Below are 26,850 nucleotides of genomic sequence, written 5' to 3'. Positions count from 1 at the left end.
TCAGCGACTAACGCCCCCATGTAAATGTGTCATACTGTAGATGCCGTGGGGTCAAGTCTAACATCACCACTTATCTGTATCTACTATATAGGCACATATCAAGCAAATTGTTATTATACCTTTGCCGTGGTCTCGGGAGTGTGCTGTTAAAGAGAATGAGTGGCCCCGTGGGTTATCAGGCTGCACAGCTAATTATGGAAAGCAGTAAGATATTCATGAAGGAGCACTATACAAAGGCAGACGGCTGCTTACAGTCAGCAGTGCTGTCTCAGGCTTCTTGTTGTTTGTGTTGTTGTTGTGTATCCTGCAGTCACAGTGTTGGCAAATGCCAGTCGTGGAGCTCACATAGCAACAAGGTTGTCCAGACCATCTGTTTCACTGCTGCAGCTCACTGTAGAAGGTTAGTGTTTGTTTTATATATATATATAAAACATAGTACTGTGCAAAAGTTTAGGCTGGTGTGAAAAAATGCTGTAAAGTAGGAATGCTTTCAAAAATAGACATGTTAATAGTTTATATTTATCAATTAACAAAATGCAAAGTGAGTGAACAGAAGAAAAATCTGCATCAAATCAATATTTGGTGTGACCACCCTTTGTCTTCAAAACAGCATCAATTCTTCTAGGTACACTTGCACACAGTTTTTGAAGGAACTCGGTAGGTAGGTTGGCCCAAACATCTTGGAGAACTAACCACAGTTCTTCTGTGGATTTAGGCAGCCTCAATTGCTTCTCTTTCTTCATGTAATCCCAGACAGACTCGATGATGTTGAGATCAGGGCTCTGTGGGGGCCATACCATCACTTCCAGGACTCCTTGTTCTTCTTTACGCTGAAGATAGTTCTTAATGACTTTCGCTGTATGTTTGGGGTTGTTGTCATGCTGCAGAATAAATTTGGGGCCAATCAGATGCCTGCCTGATGGTATTGCATGATGGATAAGTATCTGCCTGTACTTCTCAGCATTGAGGAGTCCATTAATTCTGACCAAATCCCCAACTCCATTTGCAGAAATGCAGCCCCAAACTTGCAAGGAACCTCCACCATGCTTCACTGTTGCCTGCAGATACTCATTCGTGTACCGCTCTCCAGCCCTTCGGTGAACAAACTGCCTTCTGCTACAGCCAAATATTTCAGATGTTGACTCATCAGTCCAGAGCACCTGCTGCCATTTTTCTGCACCCCAGTTCCTGTGTTTTCCTGCATAGTTGAGTCGCTTGGCCTTGTTTCCACGTTGGAGGTATGGCTTTTTGGCTGCAAGTCTTCCATGAAGGTCGCTTCTGACCAGACTTTTCCGGACAATAGATGGGTGTACCAGGGTGCCACTGTTTTCTGCCAATTCTGAGCTGATGGCACGGCTGGACATCTTCCGATTGCGAAGGGAAGTAAGCATGATGTGTCTTTCATCTGCTGCAGTAAGTTTCCTTGGCCGACCACTGCGTCTACGATCCTCAACGTTGCCCGTTTCTTTGTGCTTCTTCAAAAGAGCTTGGACAGCACATCTGGAAACCCCTGTCTGCCTTGAAATTTCTGCCTGGGAGAGACCTTGCTGATGCAGTATAACTACCTTGTGTCTTGTTGCTGTGCTCAGTCTTGCCATGGTGTATGACTTTTGACAGTAAACTGTCTTCAGCAAGCTCACCTTGTTAGCTGAGTTTGGCTGTTCCTCACCCAGTTTTATTCCTCCTACACAGCTGTTTCTGTTTCAGTTAATGATTGTGTTTCAACCTACATATTGAATTGATGATCATTAGCACCTGTTTGGTATAATTGTTTAATCATACACCTGACTATATGCCTACTAAATCCCTGACTTTGTGCAAGTGTACCTAGAAGAACTGATGCTGTTTTGAAGGCAAAGGGTGGTCACACCAAATATGGATTTGATTTAGATTTTTCTTCTGTTCACTCACTTTGCATTTAGTTCATTGATAAATATAATCTATTAACATGTCTATTTTTGAAAGCATTCTTACTTTACAGCATTTTTTCACACCTGCCTAAAACTTTTGCACAGTACTGTGTATATATATATATATATATATATATATATATATATATATATATATATGCGCGCACGCGCACACACACACACACACACACACACATATATATATATATATATATATATATATATATATATATATAGTCTATTATATATCAGAGACACGTATATTATGACATATAGGTAGTGTAATGCTTACACTGCAGCTGAGGCCAGAAAGGCACAAGCATGACAGGTCAACAAGAGTAGTGTTCAGTACAACACCGTTACTTCAACCTGTCCAAAGAGAACAGAGGGGTAGATGACAACAGTTGTGCAAACAATACGTTGTACAAAGTTAGATAAAGTGCTGCTGCTCCTGTCTATTCCTATACATTTTGTATAATTGCCCAGGACTGAGTGAAAAGGCTTTTCAGGTTAGAACAGAGCTGCACTTGTATACCGTGACTATGACATTTATCCTGGTGGTCAAATGTGAAACTGTCCAAACCCCCCCACCCCACACAGATGGGTTTCAGAAGAAATTTGGAATGAAACTAAGTTTCTGTTTAACTGTAGGTGGCTCATAGTAGTACCAACTACTAAAAACTGTACCAGTGTGGTCTACCTTGTGGTCTGTCCTATATAATCCAACACAGTCCACGCTGACTTTTTTGCATTCAAAACTGAGTGTTTATTCCTGAATGGGTTTTTAGAAGGAACTTTTAAAGTACTGGTTTAGTATTTGTAATGCATCCCTGAACATCATATGTATATCATGCCAGATAGTCTGGTTTTAAATAAGACATGGCTTCAGTTCCATTTTAAATTTGTATTTATTTAACCTAATTTATTTAAAGAATCCTTGCGATATATTGTTACATGTTATTTTTAAGAGGTCCTTGCAAGATGACAAAAGTAAATTATACGATTTAAAAATCACACTTTCATATGAAGCACTACTATTTCAAGACAGATTTACAAAGACAGTGTGTAAGGTCAAATGTGCTTCTACCTCCATCGGATTCCGTGTATGTTTAAGTACTGCACAAGTGCTGGGTATACCAAGACGCGTTGTCTGTTCAAGTGTTGTGGAAGGCTTTGGTTACCTGAAGCTGTCTGTAGATACATACTATATATATTAATAGATGTTTTCTTGTTCCATCCATTGTAGGTTGATAGCTGTGATACCTCAAAGGAATGTGTGGTGGGGCCCAAGTGCCATTCGAGCACAGGGAGCAAGTCCTCGGTGCAGGCTCACAACGGAGATATGGACAGTAGTCCTGGAGACATTAGTGCCGCCTCCTCCCAGCAGAACAAGGACAAGGGTGTCCCGGAAAACGGTGTCTCCAAAGAGCCTTCCCGTAAGGCTACTGAGCTGGATGAGATGGCTCAAGAAGGGGACGGGAAGGGAGAGCAAGGTGCCTCTCTCGAGAATGGCTGCTTCACACACTGGGAGGACCAAGGCTCAGAGAAAGGAGAAGAGGAACAGTTGCAACCCACTCCCCGAAAGAAACGTGGGAGGCAGAAACTGGAACATCCTGAGAAATGTAAGGCAGAAACTATATCCATCTTTGTCCTGAACTAGCAGAATCTGCAGAACCTGTACTTGACCCACTCTTAAAGCTACTGTAATAGGGCATTGCTCCTCGGCATGTTCAACAGTGAAAGAAGAACAGAAATGGCTAGTAAAATGTTGCTCCTGCTGTGTTTTATTAAATCAACATCAATTAATTTTACCCCAATAACCAGTATGAACTGTCAATTATGTCTTGAGCTATGTATTGAAAAAGAACAGACCACTACAGGTGTTTTTTAATATGCTGTTAAAGTTGTGGTTCTTATTCCAGTAAAGCAATGGGTGTAGTAGTAGTAGTAGTAGTAGAATTGACTGGAGATTTACCATGCCTTTCTTTTAGCGACAGATCTGGCTGATAGGGCTAAAGGTGTTGTCTGTATTAGGACTAGATTCACCATTCTCCCAGCCCTCAACAATAATCTGCCATCACCAGGTGTACAAGTGTACAGATTGTGAGATTTCTTACTGGTTGGGCTTACACAGTAAAGTATTCAATCATGGACCAGACAGAAGGGTGTAAGATTAAAACTCCTTTGCTAGCTTGAAATGATTTATGAGATCTTCCTGTGTTCCTCACAGTGTACAAATGTAATATTAAAAAAAGAATAACGATTTCCAGTGTAGCCTTAGACTTTGCCTTACACTTGAATGCTGCTCCCAGAGTAACTGCATCCATTAACATGTGTTTATGTCATTAGCTGCTATAAACATCCTTCTGAGCCTGTTAGCCGAGAGGAAGTAGAAGGTGGCTACTCTGTTTCTCATTTGCCTTTGAGTACTCACCCTAGACATTCTTTAGCACAGCTGAGTTATCAATACTGAAAGAAAAAGCAGTATGCCTCACAATTGGCACAAAATTGGCAGTAAAGTCAGGATGCTTCAGGTAAAGATCATTTACCTTTGGGGCAAGGGTTTGGATCTTGTATTCAATTATTGTCATGACAGGATATCATTGTAGGCTGTTGTTTGTGAACGTGCTGACAGATAAGGTCAGATTCCAATGCAGCCTGAGAGCTCTTTTCCATCAGTGAAGATAAAGCAGTTAAGTATACTATGCAATGCAATTTGTTCGTAAAGGGTGGAAACTGCCTCAAAGAGCTAAAAATTAATGAGCATAACTGATTGATTGCAAGCATGGAAATGGAAAATGAATAGTGCCATTGCAGGAAAATAAATAATTTTTGCCATCTAATGAGACTGATTGTCTTAAAACTAAATTCTGCTCAGCACCCAGTATATTAACAGTAACAGGAACACTGAATCAGGAGATGAAAGGTACATTTTAACAGTGTAATGATATGATTCTGGCCTAGTGGGTTGGCCTGACTGTCAGGAAGTAGTTAATATAATATTCTAGCATGTTCTATTTTTACAGCTGCAGTGGTTACTAGTATTACAAGAATGCATGGTTTGGTTGGGAAGAATTTCAAAAGAAAAATAGCCTCTATGTCTAATTGGGGATTACATTTTGTAGTAAAGAAGTTAGGGGATAATATAGCCAATTCAAAGCAGTAGAGGTAAGAAAGTCTCAGGGCAAATGATTAGATTGTGAAACAGACCATGGTTTTTGGGGAGACAGGACATACAGACATTTTAGTTGGACGTTTAGGCAGGTTACACAGAAGTGGAGCAAGACATAGTAGCCAAATTGCACTACTTTAATCAATTTCCCATTAGTCAGTACACTCAAGCACTAATGGGAGGCTTGTCCTGAATTGAGGTGAGGCATCAGTGCCTCCCTATCATATAATTTGTTGGATAGTTTAAATTCAGTGCTTACCTTTTCCAAAATGCATGGAGTTTCTTTCTTCTCTTCCACCTCACCGCCACCTCTTAGTGGGTCAATATATCCCATTACCCAGCCTTCTATCCCCTCTGACCTCTTTCAGAGGGTCACCACAAAAGAGGACAGCTCCCGCTGGCCATAGGCGAGATTCTGGGCCACAAGGTTGTAATATATAACCACATCTAATTTACAACCATATCTAATACATGTTATTTCTAATCCTTGTCTGAGCTGTTATCTCATTGTTGATACACACACACACCCATTCAGATCTTTCTTTACAGTATCTTTGTAGCAGCAATTACCCAATCCATGTACTGTATGTGGATAATTACTCAATAAGATGTCTTTGTAGCTGATTAAAGCAAATTAAAATTCTAGTTCCATGCTACAGTAAGCCTTGGCAGAGAATGATGGATATAAATTCTGTTTGGCTTTTTGAATAACTGCCCAGATTTATAGTCACCTTTTTGGCACATATAAGGAAGTCAGAGCAGTAGCTGGTGCATAGCTTCATAGCTACGTTTTGGTTTCCTATTAGTGTTACAGCCAAAAAAAGGGGGGGGGGGGGGGGACAAATTGTAAACAAAATAATAATCTCAGTTTCATCTTATTTTAAAGAAAGAGTACCCTTGGTTTAAAGATGGCATAAACTTGGTACTTCATGGCTAGTTTCCACAGCTACTCTGCTGTGTGAGAAAATCACAGCTGTTACATCTTTATTGGTTTCCGTATGAACGTATCTGAGCCAATAAAAGAACACTGAAATTAACCAGACACTTCACAGCCAGGATATAGACTAATTAAATGAGCCAGGGACACTGCTGGGGTTGATTTAGTTTGACAAAAACTGCCATTAGTTAGTTTGATAAAAACTGGTACATAGTTTAGAAACTATGAAATGCCTCCCCATTTGAGAGAAAAGAAGTGGAGTATGGTGTATATCTATAAGAATGTTGCCAGTACTGTGTTTGTTTGGCCTGCAGGATTAAGTGACATTGCTGCTATGGAGTGTTTTAAATGCATGTCGTTGTATTCAAGAGCAGTGTTACATTCTTGCAGTTAAAAAAAAAAAGGGGGAAGACAAAAATCTGAATCATGAATATGAAGCAAAATTAACTTTTTAAAAAAAAAAACTTTCAGTAATGACTTGGGCCAATTTTAACTGGAGAGATTTCGGAAAAAAAGGAGGTGATTTAGTGGTGCAGCAAAATTGTTGGGCCACAGTGTTAAAAACAACAAATATGAACTTCCAAGAAGTACTGTAATATTGTAAAATTTAGTGGAGATATTCTGTTATTGTACATGAGTAGCCAAAGCACTACAAATTGTAATCCCAGTCAGACCCATTTCAGACTCTTGCCCTAATTCAATTTTAACACTCTTTCCAAAAACAAATGAGGTTCAGTTGATTAAAGAGCAGAGGCGTTAACAGTTTTAGGTTTACAGTTTTAGAAAGGCAAACTATGAAGGTGTGAAACACTAATAGAAGTAGATTGGAGTAAAATAGAGAAAATATCCACTGAAAAAGTTTTTTAAAATTTAGTACTAGAGGCGTAAAAACAATTACATCCCAAAAGTAGACAAATCAAAATCTAAAACAAAATGGCTAAAATGGTTTAATAGATCAAGTTTAAAATTTCCGTAAAAAAAGGCACTTTACGGAGCGTTTAAAAGGGACCAAAAAAAGTAAACAGAAAGAGTACTTGGAACTGCAAACACAAGTCAAATAGGAAGTTAGAAAGGCCAAGAGAGAAACAGAAATGAACATTGCTAAGGGGGCTAAAACCAATTCCAGAAAGTTTTTTACAATATTATAACAGCAAGAGAACATTCAAAGAGGTGGTTAAATGTCTAAGAGATAGAAATCACAAAATCATAGACAAAGAGAAAAAAAATAGCAACTATATTAAATTATTACTTTTCACAAAGGAGGATACGGACAACATGCCCCACTTGTCAACTTGTTCATATCCAGTTTTAAATAACTTTAGCATAACAGAGGCAAAAGTGTTGAAAGGACTAGGAGCTCTTAAAATAAACAAATCCCCTGGGCCGGATGAGATCCTCCCAATAGTACTCAAAGAAATGAAAGACGCTATTTACAAACCACAAACCAGGATCATGCAACAGTCTCTTGACATGGGTTGTACCAACAGACTGGAGAATTGCAAACATAATACCAATCCACAAAAAGGGAAACAAAAGGCAAACCAAGTAACTACAGACCAATAAGCTTGACTTCTAGTATATGGAAACTTATGGAAACTATAATAAGATCCAAAATGGAAAATTACCTATATGGTAGCAGTATCCTGGGAGACAGTCAACATGGTTTTAGGAAAGGGAGATCGTGTCTAACTAACTTGCTTAATTTTTTTGAGGATGCAACATCGACAATGGATAATTGCAAAGCATATGACATGGTTTATTTAGAATTCCAGAAAGCTTTTGACAAAGTCCCAGTGGCAGAGCAGAGCTCTGCCCTATATAGATTGGCAGGGATGGGGTTAAATTCCCCTACCTGTCTGGGTTTATTGTGTTCAGGTGGCTGGGGTTGATTGGAGTAATTAACAATCAATCAGCACCCAGCCACCTGACATAAAAGGAGGCCTCAGCTTCCCATTAGGGGGAGGAGGGAGCTGAGGAAGCAAGCGGGTGGTTGTGCTTGCGCTTGCTATTTTTTTGGTTTGCGGTTTTGTGTTTTGTGAATCTTCGGGTCCAGTGAAGGCAACGCCCAGACTGGAAACCTTTATTTTGTAAGTTTTGCTTTGTTATATGTGTGTGAATATCTTTGTTTTGGCCCTTGTGCCCTTTTATTTTGTGTTTATAATAAAAGTATTATTTTTTTGAACTGCAGCCTGTCTCTGGGCCTCTATCCACTCGCCAGCCTGTCACACTTGGTGTCAGAAGTGAAATATAGTGCCTCCAGGAAGCGCAGCGCAGGGTTGCAGGGTTTTTCTTTGTTTTTTTGAATTTTTGGACAATTTTTTATTTTATTTTTTAAGATAAATAAATAAAAAAAAGAAAAAAAAGAAATGGGAAAGAGCAGAAAGTGGCAACAGAAACTGCAACAGCAGGAGGAGGTAGGAGAATTTAACCCCATCCCTGCCAATCTATATAGGGCAGAGCTCTGCTCTTCCACAGTCCTGCATAAAAGATTAATTCTCAAACTGAACGCAGTAAGGATTCAAGGAATCCATAGATTGGGGACCGGTTAACATAGAGAAAGTACTGATTAGAGGAGAAACCTCAAAATGGAGCAAGGTAACCAGTGGTGTACCACAGAGATCAGTATTAGGTCCTCTGCTATTCCTAATCTACATTAATGACTTAGATTCTGGTATAGTAAGCAAGCTTAATTACATTTGCAGACAACACAAAAATATGAGGAGTGGCAAACACTGATGCAGCAGCAAAGGTCATCCAAAATAATCTAGACAGTATTCAGAACTGGGGAGACACATGACAAATGACATTTAATAGAGAAAAGTGTAAGGTACTGCATGCAGGCAATACAAAATGTGCGTTATAAATACCATATGGGACATACTGAAATTGAAGAAGGAATCTATGAAAAAGACCTAGGTGTTTATGTTGAAAAGTGTTGAATTTCAATCAAGGGAAGTAATGTTAAAACTTTACAATGCATTAGTAAGACCTCATCTTGAGTATTGTGTTCAGTTCTGGTCATCTCACTACAAAAAAAGATATTGCTGCTCTAGAAAGAGTGTAAAGAAGAGCGACCAGAATTATTCCTTGTTTAAAAGGCATATCATATGCAGACAGGCTGAAAGAATTGAATCTATTCAGTCTTGAACAAGAAGACAATGTGGAGATCTGATTCAAGCATTGAAAATTCTAAAAGGTATTGACAATGTCGACCCAACTGACTTTTTCGACCTGAAAAAAGAAACAAGGACCAGGGGTCACAAGTGGAGATTAGATAAAGGGGCATTCAGAACATAAACACAGAGAATTACACAGAGAATTGTGGGAATCTGTAACCAACTTCCAGTAATGCTGTTGAAGCTGACACCCTGGGATCCTTTAAGAAGATGCTCGATGAGATTCTGAGATCAATAAGCTACTAACAACCAAATGAGCAACATAGGCCGAATGGCCGTCTCTTGTTTGTAAACTTTCTTATGTTCTTATGAGTTTTCATGTTTGAAGAGGAGAGTGTTGGAATGCCTTTCCACCTTTCCAGGCTTCATTGATTTGGACTATTTACAGACTAGCCTGTAGTATTCCTCACACTGCGTTGGCTTATGATGAATTTAGGCAAAATGCTAACTGACTGAAAACTCTCCATTAAAAGGACCACAGTGGTTTTAGGACCAATCCTGGAATTTTTGAACATGTTGTAATAAAGTGTTTATTACAAGTGTTTTTATATCAGTATGTTGTGTTTTGAACATTTCAGATCAAAATTGAAGCGTGGCCAAAAACCTTACACGCAAAACTGTAGTTGTATTTGTTTCTTTTTTAATACTGTAGCTTCTGTACTTTTTAGCTATTTCAGAGGCTCCATGGTTTTGGTTTGTTTCTCTGCAGTGGCAAGCAGATTTATAGAATGCTTTCAGCTAATCCTACATGTGTGCTATTTGACCTAGATTTTGAACTGTTCCAACGGAATGTTGATTCTGCTGTGATGTTTTACTTTTATGCTTGATATTTGGTCTGTTTGACAATGTGCTATGGTGACTGTTTTTATGGTTTTATTTCACCTGCCAAGTCTTATAAAAGAGAATGTCATCTTATGCGTACAGTATAATAAAAAAAAAAAAAAAATGTTTGCTTTCTGATAAAAGGGAGTGTACACAGTGTTAAGCCGTTGGGCAATGCAGTGGACTGAGACCAAATAATTAGGCTATATAGTGTACACTTGAGCCTGGAAACTTACAATTACATTTATTATTGTATTAACTGGCATGTGTTACTCCTTTAGAGAGGACCTCTACTTTTTATGTACAGCATCTGATTAGATTGTAGACTTAATTTAATTTTGAAAGGCAAACTTTTAATTTATTAAATGTACACTAGTGCTGTAAATCCTGAAATAATCTCCCTGATCTGTTACTGCCCCAGTCTGGTCCCAGATGTCAACGCCTCATTAGTCTATGGTAAAACATGTCCAATTTACAAATCAGCATGATTGATTTCCCTAATGAAATGGTCTCTGTAAACTGAGTTTGTTCTTCTATGTTAAAGGCAGGGGCCTTCATTAGTCACTTTTGTTTTCTGTTTGATCAGTTATTTAAGAATGCTGAATTAGTAAATTCGACACACAAATATCAGAATGTATTGGGTTTTTTTTTTTCCTTCAAAACTGTTACAAGCAAATCGGGTTGCTGTCTCAGTCTTATTAGTTCCCTTTCAAGTACAAAATGTAACCATTACCAAATGGGTATTTACCTCTTAAAAACCCAAAACCTGAATAAGATATAACAAAGCTGCTCAGCTGAGCCTGTGACCCCAAGGGTATAAAGGACTGCACGCACAGATCTCGGCACCATTTTTCCTTTAAAGAACTGACCTGACAGGAGAGCCTATTCAGATAACTACTTTTTCTGCTATAGATTTTCGCATGTATTGTGTTTTACTAATTACGCTTGAGTCGCTCCTTCTCAGGAATCAAGCAATGTAAGTCGGCTGACTTTGTGCTCTCCGCACAGGCTGCAATAGCTCCATCTGGAGTTATTTTATTGTCAATTTGGCTTCGGCCAAAATTACAAGATGGTTTGTATAATTAAAGTAATTGTATTAATGTATTTTGTTGAGAAAAATATTTTTCTGTTGTCACAGAGACTAAGTCTGCAGTGTGTGCTGCAGCACACATGTAGTGACGACCGCTTAGGTTGTGATTGCTTTTGCATCACCATACCGGTACCGAGGTCACTGACCCGCTCCTTTCCCAGTCCGGTACCGAGGTTACCGCACCAGTATCGTACCGTATTGAACTGGGGCTACAGTCACAGAACCGGTACTGAACCTACCCGGTACCTTCACAGTTTTGAACTGTACTGACCCGGTGCTAGTTACCGGACTGGTACCAAACTGAACAGATCCAGTTCCGACCCACTACCGACTGGTACCAAGCCAGTCTTATTCAGGTCTTGAACAGCCCTGTTGCTGTCTTTAACACTAGAACTGTCGGTTTTTATAATCTAACACAAACAAGTATCGTGCTGATCCTTCCAGCACAAGTAGTATGTTATTTTCTATGCATTTCCTCTCCTTCTCTCTCTCATGTACCTCCTCTCTGTACACACCACCCCGACTGAAAGGTTCCTGCCTCTCTTATGTATCTGTTCCTGAGCTCAATTGCTGGTCATTCATTCAAGTCGGGCTCAGGCACATTCGCGTGAAGTGATTTGGCAGGGGAGACAATTAACCCATCCCTGCCGACCTAAAGCAACAGTGCAAAATACATTTAAATCATAATACAACCAAATACAAAATACACACAGGGGCAGAGTGTACCCCATCACAGGGAGCCATCTGGAGTGTTGGCGTCAGTGCACCACGGACATCTGGGTGCTTACTACCGTTCAGACCGGCTACTCACAATAGTCCAAGCACGGTCCCCCTCCCTTTCAGGGCATGTCTGTGCCCAGTCTCTAGCACAGGCAGATGCCCACACGGAACTTGTTACTGGCTACCTTCAATGGTTGGGCCTTATGGTGAAACCAGCTCATGCTTTCTCAGACAGCCTCCTATCTAGGACTCCAGGTCCATTGTGACAAACCTGGGGTGAGCTTGCCACATGCAGGACCGTCTTCACTCGTCTTTCGTGTAAAATGAACAGTACTCCACACAATCACAGGTAGGTTTTCAACAGGGCAGGTCTGTATGTTTATTTTAAACTTCAAAAATAATCAAAAACAAAAACCTAACTCCTTCCAGGAGTGCTAACTAAACTTTTGCAGGTCTAAGCTATACCGGACAGCTAATTTGTTTCCGGGTGAAAAAAATAAAAAACAACATTTATTGTTTAGAAGTGGATCACAAATGCTGTACATTTCTCTGGTTCCAGCTCCCTGGTAGTCTCTCCTAATGGAGCCCTGAGCTCTCATTTTATAGGATATATCTGTTCCCAATTATCACTAATTATTCAATTAAGGAGCAGTCACATTGTTTTTGGCAGGGACAGGAATTAACCCCATCCCTGCCAACCGCCACAAAAACACACAAAAACACCACAGTATTTACAGGCAGAGCTCTTACTCTGCCACATCCATGCTGTCCACTCTGTCGGATTGCAGAGTGCAAACAATAGCCGGATGTTTAGAGCTATTGCAGCTCAACAGAGTGCTCATTTTAGTGACATTCCAGAAAGTTCTGGGTGTGATGGCAGCAACTTCTTAGACCCTACCTTTGAGTCACCTTTGCATTTGCCCTCTGCAGGCCTGGTTCTACAGTAGGGTTTTTCATCCCGTGTTGAATCGTGACCGTCTATTAACAGTATCTCGCCACTGTCCAAAGGCACTTTCTTGGTGGAAACAGCCTGCCCATATACGCCTTAGCACACCTGCCCAGGGTGACAAACTGAGTGGCAGACCTCCTCTCAAGGAGGTTTCCCAGCACTTCAGAATGGAGGCTTCACCTCAAGGTGGTGAGCTTCATTTGGGAGAGATTCAGGAGAGCAAAGATAGTGTCCCCTTTGGTTCTCCATAAAAGAGGCAGTGACCCGCTGGCAATAGATGCCTTGACAAAACAGTGGCCAAGGCAACTTTTATATGCCTTCCCACAGCCTGTCATGCTCCTGCTGTGTCTGGAGAAAATCAGGTAGGACCTGGCCCAGGAGGCTCTGATTTTCAGCCCTGAGCGACCAGCTGTGGAGTCTGCCCAAACGCCACGACCTGCTCAGTGAGGTATGAGGGACCTTATGGTATCCTGACCCATCGAGCCTGCAGCTGTGGGTCTGGCCCCTGAATGGCTGCATTTCATCCGTCTGGGTCTGGCCAATAGGGTTATTGGCACCCTGCAAAATTATAAATGTTATACTGCAATTTTTGCAGGACCTGTCTGAGGAGGAGAAAGCCCCCTCTGCATTAGTGGTCTATCTGGAAGCTATTTCAGCTTGCCATGTCAAAATTGACTCTGTCTCCCCAGGAGCTCACTTCCTGACAGGGTCATTTTTGAAAGCTTGGCTTGAAGCACACATGAAGTGCTCATGAAGTCTCCATTTGAGCCCTTGCATTCAGCTCAGCTGAAATTTGTATTGCTTAACACTAGAACCGCCACCGCAGTCATTTTGACGATTTTTACTTTTAAAATTTAAATTACTCTGTGTGTGTGAAAGATATGCAGTTGTCCATTCTTGACTTTTCCTAAATACATGTATTAAATACCCTGAAGTGTTTGAAAGGCAGGATCGCAAAAATAAAAAAGTTATAATCCCCTCTACTTAGAACCTCCAAAGCCGTCACTTTGACTTCCTTTTACAATACATGCGTTTATTTACTATAACCTACAATATCCTGTTTTATTTTTATATGCAAGCCTGTTGTTATCGCTACTGGACCTGGCAGCCATCAATACCTTTGTTTTGTACAAGGAATGCACCATGGAAAATATCAGTAGGAGAGATTTCATCTTGATGCTATCCACAGAGCTTTGACAGAAACATTTCAATCAGAAAACTGCAAAGCAGCAGTTGGAACCTGGATTCTCTGCTGTACCGAGTGACACACACACAAGAGAAAATGTTACTTTTTTTTTAAAATTAAAAACGACTTTCGTTTTTAAAGTTTTGTATGTACATGTACCTGTTTATACCTGTTTATACCTGTTTATATGCTAGTTTCTTTTGAAATGTTTATTTGGTAACACTTTATATTAAAGTGCTGCTTATTAATGTTTAATAAATGTATAATAGATGCATAATACCTGTGTTATATATTGTTAATAAAGCATTATATGTGGTTTATAACCATGCAATAGCCATAGACAGAATTACTTTTAAACATCCCAAAGTACAATAGATGGCTAAAACGGTCCCCTTTATAAAACTGTATTTCCATCTATTGCATGCTTACAAACCATCTATAATGTTTTATTAACCCTTAGCAGTCAGCTTTTCAGGTATGTCAGGTCCAATTTATTTTCACATGTGCTGTTTATTTCACACACACTGTTTAATTTTTTTTTTTCAGAGTAAAACAGGTTTAAAAGGCATTGAATTGCTAAAGGACACTCAGTACTGTATCTCCAGCCAAGCTCCACCCCTTGTTTGCTGTATTTTTCACATATCTCTTTATAGACGTGCATACTAATAAATCCTTTCCTGATCACTCGTTCTATCACCAAACGCCTCATTTTATAGGAGACTATCTGGTCCGGTGGTTAAGGAAACATGCTTATAACCAGGAGGTACCCAGTTTAAATCCCAGCTCAGCCACTGACTCACTGTATGACCCTGAGCAAGTCACTTTACCTCCTCATGCTCTGTCTTTCAGGTGAGATATTGTTGTAAGTGACTCTGCAGCTGATGCATAGTTCACACATCCTGGTCTCGTATCTTGTAGAGCACTTTGTGATAGTGGTTCACTATGAAAGGCGCTATATAAAGATTATTATTATACATGTTTTGCCTATAAAAACCATGGTCATCCTTGGACAGTCCACATTTTCTTCATAAGTATATAAGTAATCACTATTATAAATTAGCCACAGACAGATTATTGATACCATGATGGATATAGAGTTACCATGACCAAATATCACAAAACAATAGAGATGACCATTAATATCTGTGGAATTAATGTTGATGAGAAAAGCATTGACCTCAGAACAGCTACCTTTGACTGTGCAGTTTTTTTTTTTAATATTCTAATGGACACTTATAAATGAAAATGGCCTTCTAATAATGTAGTTGTTTTTTTTGTTGTTTTTTTTATTAATCTTGATTTCTTTTTTTGTTTGTTTCAGTTAACAAACACATTTCCCTTCCTCACCATCATTCAGTTTCCATGCACGCTCCCTCAATGAGATTAGCTTCAGTTAGCATTGACCTTGAGGAGATCCATTTGGCAGAGAGAGCAGCAAAAAGGGGGAAAGGTAGCAAAGAGCAATATTGGCAGACTGCCTCAATTTGGCTTTAGAGAGATAGAGGAGAGAGAAAGGGAAAGTGAGGCAACAGAGCTGCTATTAGTTGGAGAATGGCAGGTATGGGATTCCTGAAGAAACTGAAGCTAGCTGGCACAGTGCCCACCTCACAGTGAGGCTGCTCCAAGATTCTGCTGAGTCGTATGTATCTCTCAAAGGCACATAAAGCTTTTCCTCCCATAAGAAGTCCTGAAGAAAAGGTTTTAGCAACAGGTACTTAGAGCCCATGAATTTGTTGTTTGTGATGATTGTGTTTTATTCATTAATGGGAGGTGGGTGCCACATTGAAATAAGTGCAAGTTAATCAGAAATACATGTTTGGTATGTGGGTTGAATTTATATAAAAGGAGTCATCTTCTTTATAGAGCTGTAAAGTGCTTAGTCAACAAGGCCACAAAGTTCACTAGGATTCACTTCTCTGAAGTACTGTACAGCTCACATCTTTGTACGTCTCAATCTAAAACTTAATTTGAGGTTCATTATTCCAGGCAAAGTTGTGGTTACACCTACAGCCCTCAAGACATATTGCAAAACTCTTTATTTAAATAATTTGGTTTCAGTTTGGAAGATGACGACACACTGAGGTATCTTAAATACGTTTAACATTTACTAAAGCTGCACTATTGTATCATAAAGGGACTTACCATAATTCCAAACAGCCGTAATTGTGACAGCTGTGTCACCCTGACTGAACCACCTCTTTTACATTAAATCTTGCCAGATCTAATTTTAAATGTGTATGTGTTGCTTCACATTGCCTTTATTGTAACTAAGTTTAGTGATAAGTGGTATCATAGGAATTCATCGTTATTAATACCATAGAGAGAACATGCATACACAATGGCAGTTTTAGCATACAGTACCTTTGTTCTAGGATTCTGTATGACCCTTTCAGTTTCATTCAGCGCATCTTCTGGTAACCTTGGGAAGCCTCATAGAAGTGACATCACAAGCTGACAGAATCCACTCACTGTGGAGTGTCTCATGAGTTCCCATTACAACAAAAACAGATTATTTGTGAGAGAGCATCCTTGTAAAAAAAAATCTTTGACAGGAGAAAACAGGATGCTTCGTGGCAATGAAGTGCCTGGCTGTGGCAGATACACTATCAGATGTTTCTGGCACAGACCCTTATGGCTAAATGTCAAAAGGGGGCCTCTTCCTGCCTTAACTGCCTTAGCATAGTGCACTAAGTTGCTGGTCATGATTTTGCTTTCATAGCTTTGATAGCAGATGAAAAGCATGTCCAGGAGCAAGAGAGTAATAAAAATGAAGAAGAAAGGACCTAAAGAGAAATAAAACAAAACCTGTGACCTTATATGGCCAACTTGTAGTCATGTGATGTCTTGGTTTCTGGACGTAAAGACATTGATCATTGAGATAATGGCTTGATAGTCAGTATACATACATGTTCTATAATTCCTTAGGTCAAGTTTGTTAGTGGGGTGTATACACAAAAATGAACCATTTGTCAGTTTTTTTTTTTTTTTAAAACATTTTCAAAGCGGGCAGAGGTCGTGTGACTTTCAAAGCTACAGCTGCACAGAGACAGTACACTTTATTGTCTTAATATTTGGTACACAGCTGTATTCTTAGATTCTCTAGTAAAACGTAACCCTTTCACTGCTGCATTGCGTTAACTTTTGGACATATCAATGATACAGATCATTCCCATTTGACTTCATGTTTACAAACCATTCGATCTCACATGCTTTGATTTGGTTCTGGTTTTTGTTTTGGTTGTGTTTCTAAAACTGACCTGTAATGAGAATTGAGACACCCTGTGTCGTGAGCCTGCCAGGGTTCAGTCTGCAACAACTCAAAATCGAGACCCAGTTCTGTAATTGAAACTAACATGCCCTTTTAATCAAGGCTGATGTGTGCTTCTTTTTATAACGAGGGTCCTTATATTTAACAAATCTGTTTCCTGTATCTGCATAAAGTGGTCTCAGTTCTGGCCCTTTGAAGATTTGATAAAATGTGTACAGCAGTTCCACTGTTGTACAGTGTAGTGGAGCGAAGTAATACTGCACCCAAAACGGCACAAAGCGTCTTTTTGATTTCAGGTGCTGTTTTGTTCTACAGAGCCCCGGTTTGAAACATTTCAGTTTCTTTGTTTTGCGATGTAAGTAGGTGCATAGACTGAAAGGTCGGTACAACAATTGGACTGTAGTCAACTGGCATATTTTACTCTGGAATACAGCCGTATCTGTTTATAAGCAATAATGACCTTGGTGGTAAAAATAAATAAATAAATAAATAAAATGTTACAGTACCTCATGGATTGGTTTCCTATTTCAGTTGTGTGCTGTAGAGGACTTGCATGAGGACAGCTTTTGAGAGACGTTCAAGTTTTGTACCTCAGTCAGGTACTTGGAGTCTTGGTGGCAAAACCAAGCTTGGCTGAAGAAAGGTTTGTGAAAAAGATACCTGAAGAATTGAAGTACGTTGGGGCTCACCATTTCAGCATGATGCAGGCCCCATTTCTTTCTAAATCAAAGAATTGGGGAAAGCTTCTCTTGAGGCTTCAGGAGGAATTTGTCTCCATTACATTGCACTTGAGCGTCGGCACTGTATTTTTATTCAGCTTTTCAAATGTAAGTGGCCACTTTCAGCTTGTAGTGACACCTCGTTAGTGATTGAAAATGAATCCTGCAATTGAAAGTTTTGAATTCTTCCTGTTTATGTGTAATATAATTTATATTGAACGGATCCTTATTGTGAGGACTGCACTATTAAGAGATAGTTTTGAGAACACATTGGTGTTGATCTGTCAACTAAAAGCACAGTATGCCAATGTGGCAGTGGCACAATGTAGTTTAGAAAACTAAAGCTTGTGTTGTTGGAGCAGCTGTACTGCAGTATTTTATCTGCAGCCAGCAGCACATCAGTACCACAGATTTTTCTTGCTGTCTTATATCACAAATAATCTCTTTTGATCTATGGTCTGAGTCCAATTAATTTCAACCAGAACTAGTTTTATGCATTAGATATATTCCCCTACTGTAAAAATCAGATTACAAAATCAACGATGCATTCGGAACAGAGGAAAATACAAACGTTGTCTATCTCTGGCACATTTCCACTATCACAAAACGTTTAAGAAATGTTTAAGACTGTCTTTTGAAGATTGTTTGGAAACTCTTAAACAGTGTTTTTTTTTTTTTTAAATAATAATAATAATAATTAGAATAAGCTGCTTACACTTCAAAACCATTGATAAAGGTTTCCTGAATTCCAAAATTAATTGTATGAAACAAAATGAGATTTACATTTTTTTTTTTTTTTATGAATAGAACCCATAACTAGTAAAGTTTGCACACATTTGAGCAAAGGGATCAATTTGTAGAAAACGATTTTTTTTTTGTAATTTTGGGTGACTCATTAAAAGATTTTTAAAGTTTGTTAGCAACTTTCTTAACATGCCACTCAAATTATAGCCAGTTACTACAGTGGTTTTCCATTAAATTAAAATTAACAAAACAGCTGAAAGGCTTTATGTTTGTTTTATGATTTTCTAGACATTTACATGTGAAATGTAATGTAAGGTTTAAAGTTATATATATATATATATATATATTATATATATATATATATATATATATATATATATATATATATATATATATATATATATATATATATATATATATATATATATGTGTTAAAGAAACAGGCTTGTAACCAGGAGGTCCCCAGGTTCAAATCCCAGCTCAGCCACTGACTCATTGTGTGACCCTGAGCAAGTCACTTAACCTCCTTGTGCTCTGTCTTTCGGGTGAGATGTTGTTGTAAGTGACTCTGCAGCTGATGCATAGTTCACACACCCTAGTCTTATATCTTGTAAAGTGCTTTGTGATGGTGGTCCACTATGAAAGGCACTATATAAAGATTTATATATATATATATATATATATATATATATATATATATATATATATATATATATATATTTTTATATTTTTTTTTTTTTTTTTCATATAGTCCAGTATAGTTGAGTTGTGAGGTTTACAGATGCTGTCTGAACAGGTGTGTCTTGAGGAGGTGCTGGAAGGTGGTCAGGTTCTGAGCAGTCCTGTTATCCGTGGGTAGGTTGTTCTACCACTCGGGGGAGGGGGGAGAGTACAGCTAATGTGCCGGTGGTGGAGGAGTGCGGAGAAGTGAGAAATAATAGTGTGGAGATAGGAGGGAGGAGAAAGGTCAAAAACAGCGATAGGCGAGTATAAGAATTTTGAATTGGATGCGAGCAGCGACAGGGAGCCAGTGCAGAGAGCGGAGCAGCGGTGTAGCATGGGAGAAACGAGGAAGGGAAAAGACAAGGCGAGCAACAGCGTTTTGGATGAGCTGAAGCAGATGGATGACAGAGGCAGAGAGGCCAACCAGGAGGGATTTGCAGTAGTCAAGGTGGGACAGGACCAGGACCTGGAGGGAGCGAATTCTGCGTATGTTGCTGAGGAAGAAGCAACAGGACACTGAGGCTCTTGGTGGATGAAGAAGGAGAGAGGGTTGTGGATTCAAGAGGAATAAATATAAAGAGATCAGCGGTGGGGGAGGAAGAGGGGGATGAAAAAGAGGTCTGACTTGGAGAGGGCCGATGGCGGAGAAGCAGGTCATGATATGGGAGGAAATGTTGGGGTCAGAGGGGGAAAAAGAGAGGAAGATCCGGGCATCATCAGCATAGATACGATACGAGAAGCCGTGGGAGGAGATGAGGGGACCCAGAGAGTGGATTTAGAGAGCAAACAGGAGGGGTAAGGTTGGAGTGCAAAGTGAAAATTGTGTTTCTCACAGATTTCCAGATTTTTCACAATGGGGACAGTGGAGTCGTAGTTACGGGAGGGTTTGGCTGAACAGAATTCAGTTTTGATCACCTGATGAAGTCTGTCTAATTATGAAAGCTTTTCTAGCACACTTATGATTCCAGCCCATAAAACCCACGTTTCTCATGGTCTTGAGTAAATTGTACTTCAGGACATACTTCTTTGACAGGGCTCTTTGCATTCTCACTGTGGCTCCAGCCATAACTCTTTGAGTCAATGCTGCTTTAGCCTACAGCAGCAAGGTACTGAAATCAAAAAACACTATATGTAAACATTCCCAAATAGTTATCAAATAATCAAAAACTAAAACCTAATTATTACCCTAAATGTATAATGATGTACCAAGTCTAGCAATTACCATATGGTGATTTAGGAGGATTTCTAATGAGGAAAATGCTAAACATGTTCTATTTAATAACTTCAAAACAGGCCATTAAACCAGTGGTTAAAGATATTTCTTTGTTTTAAAATATTTACCCACTGAAATAAAATATTAAACTATTTCAATTAATTGCAGTTTCCAAAAGATAACTGAGTGGTTATCAAGGACAAGGCTTAACCTGCTTAGAATGCAGGATAATAAGGCTGCTGTATGTTACAGTTACATATTTATCAAGAGTTTAAAGTATTTCAATGTAGTTCAACTACTTTACTCATATTTTAATGTAATTGTACAGGACTAAGTAAAATTCCAATTGATTAAAAAACTAAACTAACCCCCCTACAATAAGGTATCTTCGGATAGCGCTTAGCTTAGAGTGACCGGGAACAATCTAAGTTCCTCTTTGTTTTCACCATCCAAGCTGAGGACAAGGTAAACAGACAGCCCCTGTTTTATCCCGTGCTGTTTTGGCACTGAACTCTGCTGGGGGAGTAAAAAAGGATGTGAACTCCAAGACTGCTGTGCTGTAAGTAGTTCATCTTGGGTTGTGTGTCGGGACTGTACCATAAAATACAATGTGCTTACAAAGGTGTGTGTACATTAGTTTGTATTACATGGTGGATTGAGGCTGCAGTCTCTTGGGGGCGTCATGTGTACATAGCCAGAGTTGTGCGTTTCCTTATTTGTTTTTTGAGCAGGGGTAGAAAAAAATACCTTTTACGTTTCTTTATTGAAAGTTGCATTTATTTGAGGGTGTCTGTTATAAAGCTGATATCTGAGTGAGACGTCGTTAATTAAGTTAAGGTAGTAGTTACTTTCTACAATCTGTGTTTAATTATTTTCAAATAATAGTTACTTTTCACAAACCATATTTATAATTACATTTATCCCAGGTCTGGTTAGCAGAGAAGTCGTCAGAACAATTGCACAGGTTCTTTAAGTTACTGATGAGTTTTGGGAGGGCAGTGGCAGATTACCGATTTATGTTATAGTCTACATGACATTTGAAGCCACAGTACAGTAAAGGCTGTACCTTTCCAAGTGATGAGTTAACCAAAATAGATTGAAACCTTTAAAATACACCTACTATACCATCCACCTGTCTTAGGTGAAAACCAATGCCTGACTCATTTGTAAATGATCTGAACTTGACTTTGGGTGATTGTTTTGTTTGCTGTTTGGATTTTGACAATTCCTGTAATAGCCCAGTCTTTCTTGTTGTTCATGTTTTGCAGAAAAGATCACACAAGACCCTTATTGTCTCTTTTGTTGATCTTCTTTGTTTTTCGCTTTGACTCGGGTGATGATGGCTAAGTCTTGCTCCAAGCAGCACATGCAGTAGAGAACTGTGTTTGGTCAGGTGGGGTACCCCTAATGGGGAGAGTCCTTACTTCGTCATTGTGTCTTTGTGGCAGGTTACTATAAGTGAGCTTTACCACTTTAATTCAAAGTGAAAATAAAACCATTGTAACTGTGACAATGTTGTTATGGTAATGCGGTATTTAATTTTTTTTGCTGAAGGTTTTAGACTAAATTATCTTATGTTAATGTTTTAATTTCCAATTACAGATAAAGGTTCGCCTAAGGATGTGTGAATAACTGCTTGTGGCCTAGTTTTATATTCGCTACCCACATACTGTTGATCACTAAGCCTTTATGTGGTGTGAAAAAATCAAAATGGTGTCAGAAAGTTCAGGAAACTGTCAAGCTGAACAAAATTCTTTTTGACTCTTTTAGAGAGTAAATTCTTCAAAAAATGTGGCCCAATACATGCATTACACATTTGAACCAAGTAGCTGTGTGTCATTGGTACTTACTGTATCTTCTGCATATGAAAAACAGTGTTTTAATAATGGCATTGCAATGTGACGGAAAAAAATAAGTATTTTTAAAATAGAATGCATAGTTATTACTGTGAGCAAGTTCTGTGCTTTGTCTTCTATAGGGGCTGTTTGAAGTAGTGTGACTGGTTATGTACCATCGAACCATGACACCAGTAAAAAAACAAAAAAAAAAAAACAACAATTGCTTTATTTTAAAATAAATGCTCTTTCATTTACGATGCTACAGCACTGTGTTACCACTTACATTTCAACTGTTGTGGTAAAAGATTGAATATACACTCTCTGAACTACGCAAATATATACATACAAGACGTGTCAACTAGCTTGTGTGGCTGACAGCAATTTTACAGCAAATTTATTTTGCTGTATACAGCAGCTCCCTTACAGTGACTTCATTTGTAGCAACCTCCCGACAGCAGCAAGATAAAATAAATGAAAGCCTCACCTAAAATTGTCAGGCCTGTGATTGGGTCAATTTAGTGACAAGCAGAGCGTCTGTCTCATTAGACAGCAGTGCCACCCCGGCTGGGTTTTCTCTTGGGCTAAATCCAAACACTGTGTCTGACCTCTGCCTGCATTGTTGAAGACAGGGAAGAGAATTGATGTTTGGAAATGAACACCACCCACTGGGAGAGGAGAGACTTCCGGAAAGTAAGTAATGATGCTGGGGATAAGAAATATGTTTAAATCATATGTCAGCCTGGATAAAGTGCGATCTTTACTTAATGGAAGTATACTGGTAGTATTTATTATGTGTGTTCTTAAATATTAAGTTATATCTCGGGTGTAAAACACTGCGGGTTAAGTGTGTTGAACTTACCACACAGTGCCACTTGGTGGATTTATATTGTAATAACTTTTGTGTAATATTAGCAAAATTTAATCTAGACTAAAAGTGAACTGAAATTATTAGTGGGATTTAAATCCACATTTTCTGCATACCCGTTATTAAAAAAAAAAAAAAACTATTTTCAGGTTCTTCTATAAATATTCAAATTGAGAGTTTAAAGTTAGGGGTGAATATTACAGTACATTTAAACTACTATTAAGTAGAAAAATTTAAAAAACTCTGAGCCGTGTTGCTCATGATTTTATACAGAATTTTTATAGGTACTGTGTGCTCCTGTCATGAGAGAGGGTGAGCTACACTGTGCAAAAATAAACCCTCTAGGGTAGGATTCAAGTTGCAACGAAAAATAGGTGTACAGGTGTGCAGGTCTGGAACAGGGGTTAAACTGTGGAGATTGATAAGGGGTCACAGTGTCACAGAAGCTTCCAGCTATAGTATTAGGCAAACTTGAGCTGCAGTACAACCCACTTGTCTATGGAAGAAGTCTGAATAGAAGGACAACTAAGCCCAACAAGAGAGTTGCCAGTAAGCCACAAAAGTGTTTCCCAGTTTTTATCTCAAATACGCCATTTCATGACAAAAATGAGAGAGCCTCTGTGAAATACCAACAAGAATGACGAGAAAGTATAATTGTAGACAGCTGTGTCTCATGGAGAGGGGATATAAGGTCATGCTGCTTTAGTGCCAAAGTAAACTTGGCCATACTCCAAACCCATCACAACTCTGGCAGCAGCAGTGGAACCTTTTTATTGTTTGAATACTTCTCCGTTCCTTGCCTAATCTATTGTTTGATAATTTTGTACAAAACATATATGACGCCATCAGTGAAAGATTAAAGGCCAGATTCAAGTCAGGGAAATGTAAATTCATAATTCATTTTGAGAAAAAAAAATATATTTCAGTCAAGGACATGGCCCAATTAAACAAAGATATATGTATTTATTTATGTATTATTATTATTAAAAAGAGATGCAGACCTAAATTTATGTCTTCTTGTCATTTTTTAATTGACTCTCTGTTGGGATACAGCATTATTCAAATTATTGTTGTTTCAATCTTTTTATTTTTTGGCATCAAATGCGTGTCAGCAATGATACGAACTCTCAGGTACAACATTAGGCTGTAGGTAAATTTCAAATGGGGTTAAAAGTGCTCAATAAGCAGATGTCTAGCATTCAAATTGTAACTATAAAGGGCATCTAAAAAGTGTACTATGAGTAACATGAACATATGTGTAGTGTGCTGTCATTTAGGAAACAGCTGAACAAGTGTGTAAGATAATAAAAAGGGTTTTAATTCTGTAAAATGAAATAAACAATAATCCATTGAAATATATACAGTATTTCGTGCACAGCTTCTGCTTAACACATGTACCTTTGTTCTTTATACTTACCGTAACTTATGCTGTTTGTATTTATGGGGTTTTACAGTAGGTGTGCAGATACAGTTTCCTGTTTTCCCTTTATGACCCTCTTCAACATTCTTCTGCTTCTTTCTAAGAACTTGAGTGCTAAGGTTTCTGAAGCTTTGCTGGCTTTTAAGTGAACGTACTCTCAGAGGAAGTGGCGCCAAAAAAATCTGAAGAAATAACAGGGTGTGTGCTTGTGAACAAGTCTGCCAAACTGGCTCATTGTATTTACAATTGCTCTCCTTTCCCCCAGTTCACAATGAGAGACCAGATGAATAGTACTGTACATTATTTAACTATTTCAGTGACCAGCGTCCACTAGACTTTTTAAATTGCCATTCTTTTGCAAATAGGTTCCTGATTTCATCACAATCAGTAGCAAATGTTGCTAGCTTGATTTACATGCAAGGTGTAGAAACGTTTGTAGTTTTACTATACCACAGCCTGTTTTTCAACTAAGGTTTGCTGTACTAGATTTTCACAAGTGACCAAGTGGGAATTAGGTGTGAGTAATAAAAACATCAAAAGTGTTAGGTCTGTGAGAAGGCCGGTCAGCCTGTCTATGTCTGTTAAGAAGGTGTTTAAGGAATGAAGAGGAGGAACTGGGTTGTCCAATAAGAAAAGACTTTCTGAATTAAAAGCTTAAATAATGAAAGCCCTATGTGTGAAACATTGTGTTGGAACAGGATCCAATGAGACATGGAAATAGAAATAAAAACCTGTAGCTTTCGAAATCAGTCTGGCTGGCAGCAAAGGGTAGTCCAGGGTGTATACTCAGGGGGAGAAACATGCAGATCAGAATAAAATAGCAAGTAGGTGAGTGTGACAAAGACGGCTGTAGTGGGGATGTCAGACCAGAAGAAACACAGAGTACTGAGAGAGGAAATGATAAATGGATGTGCTGCTGCGCAGTTTATTATTATAAAATAAAACAGGACAAAAACACGACACGGCACTGGCAGTCAAAACAAAGAGACAAACAAAATGGACTAACACTAAACAAAAACAGGGTGAGCAGATATTTTAACTATTATTTCTTCTTCTTATTACCTCCGTCTCCAACCCCGTTCTCCACTCACCGAACACACAACAATCCCGAGTGATTGAAAACATGCTGCTTTTATGCAGCTGTACCGAGACACGATTGCTAATCAATCATTCAGTTGGAGTCACGGTACAACTGCACGTGAATTAATAAAGTGCAGTTCCCCGTGCTCACATATTATTACTTTTTACTTGCACGTGAAGTGCTGTGCAATCCTCGTGCCTAAATACAAATATACATTTTAAACACTTATGTTACACAGACCCGTTTATATCCTGTGTACCAATGACTATACACATATAACACAAAATACACACAGGGGCGGGCACTTTGCCACAGTGAGACAATTAAAAAAATAATTATTAAAATCTTGGTGGCAAAAATGTTATTTTTAGACAGTAACTTTTTCTCCTTTTCCTGAAAGAAGCTGAAGCCTGTCTGAGAAACATTGATTTTCTGATAAGGCAGGAATGAGAGGCAGTGATTTAGGTCACAAAGGCTGTGTGCATGCTGTCTGCATGATGCATTCGCTAGCACAGTCAACAAGATCTTTTTGTTCAAGGGAAAGTGATATCAAATACAGGTTAGTGGTACAAGCAGAAAGCCTTTTTTTTTTTTTCTTCATACAAAGCTGTTCATATTCGAGCATTCATATCAATGCTTGAACTCCTCGCTCCCAGTATTTCTTTAATGGAAGTACATAGTTGTCTGATTTTGCCTGAAGCAGTTGAGTTGTCACCTAGACAATACTTTAGCAGGCCTCTACTACAACTGGTGGAGTCAAAGGAATACACTCGAAAGATATAGGCTGGTCTGGATTCTGAGGCTGTTCAAGGACAACCGACAGCCCTGTGTGGGTAAACCACTGCTGGTAAAGTACCTGGCACCTTGACAATCGATGGACACTTACGGTGGCTCAGATTGGTTACCTTGATTTAAAAATAGCTTGATTTTTGGTGTTTTCCAATGATTACTTCCTTTTATGTCCACATGTAATTAGCTAAGCAAAGCCAAACATAGAGAGTGTTCTGATACCGTATT

General features: G+C 38.9%; 1 protein-coding gene across 6 annotated transcripts in view; it reads left to right on the top strand.

Annotated features, from left to right (window-relative positions):
* Nucleotides 1-26,850, top strand: part of LOC121315581 (DNA (cytosine-5)-methyltransferase 3A-like) — a 177,592-nt gene that overhangs the window by 67,677 nt on the left and 83,065 nt on the right. For all 6 annotated transcript variants that reach the window (XM_041249794.1, XM_041249793.1, XM_041249796.1 and 3 more), the window contains one exon: nt 3,157-3,532. In XM_041249794.1, coding sequence (XP_041105728.1) covers nt 3,157-3,532 — 376 coding nt within the window. The remainder of the gene's footprint in view (nt 1-3,156; nt 3,533-26,850) is intronic.

The sequence above is a fragment of the Polyodon spathula genome, chromosome 5 (genome assembly GCF_017654505.1).
Source record: "Polyodon spathula isolate WHYD16114869_AA chromosome 5, ASM1765450v1, whole genome shotgun sequence".
Classification (NCBI taxonomy): domain Eukaryota; kingdom Metazoa; phylum Chordata; class Actinopteri; order Acipenseriformes; family Polyodontidae; genus Polyodon; species Polyodon spathula.
Note: the sequence above shows the minus strand (reverse complement) of the source record. Positions and strands in the feature narration are given on the sequence as shown.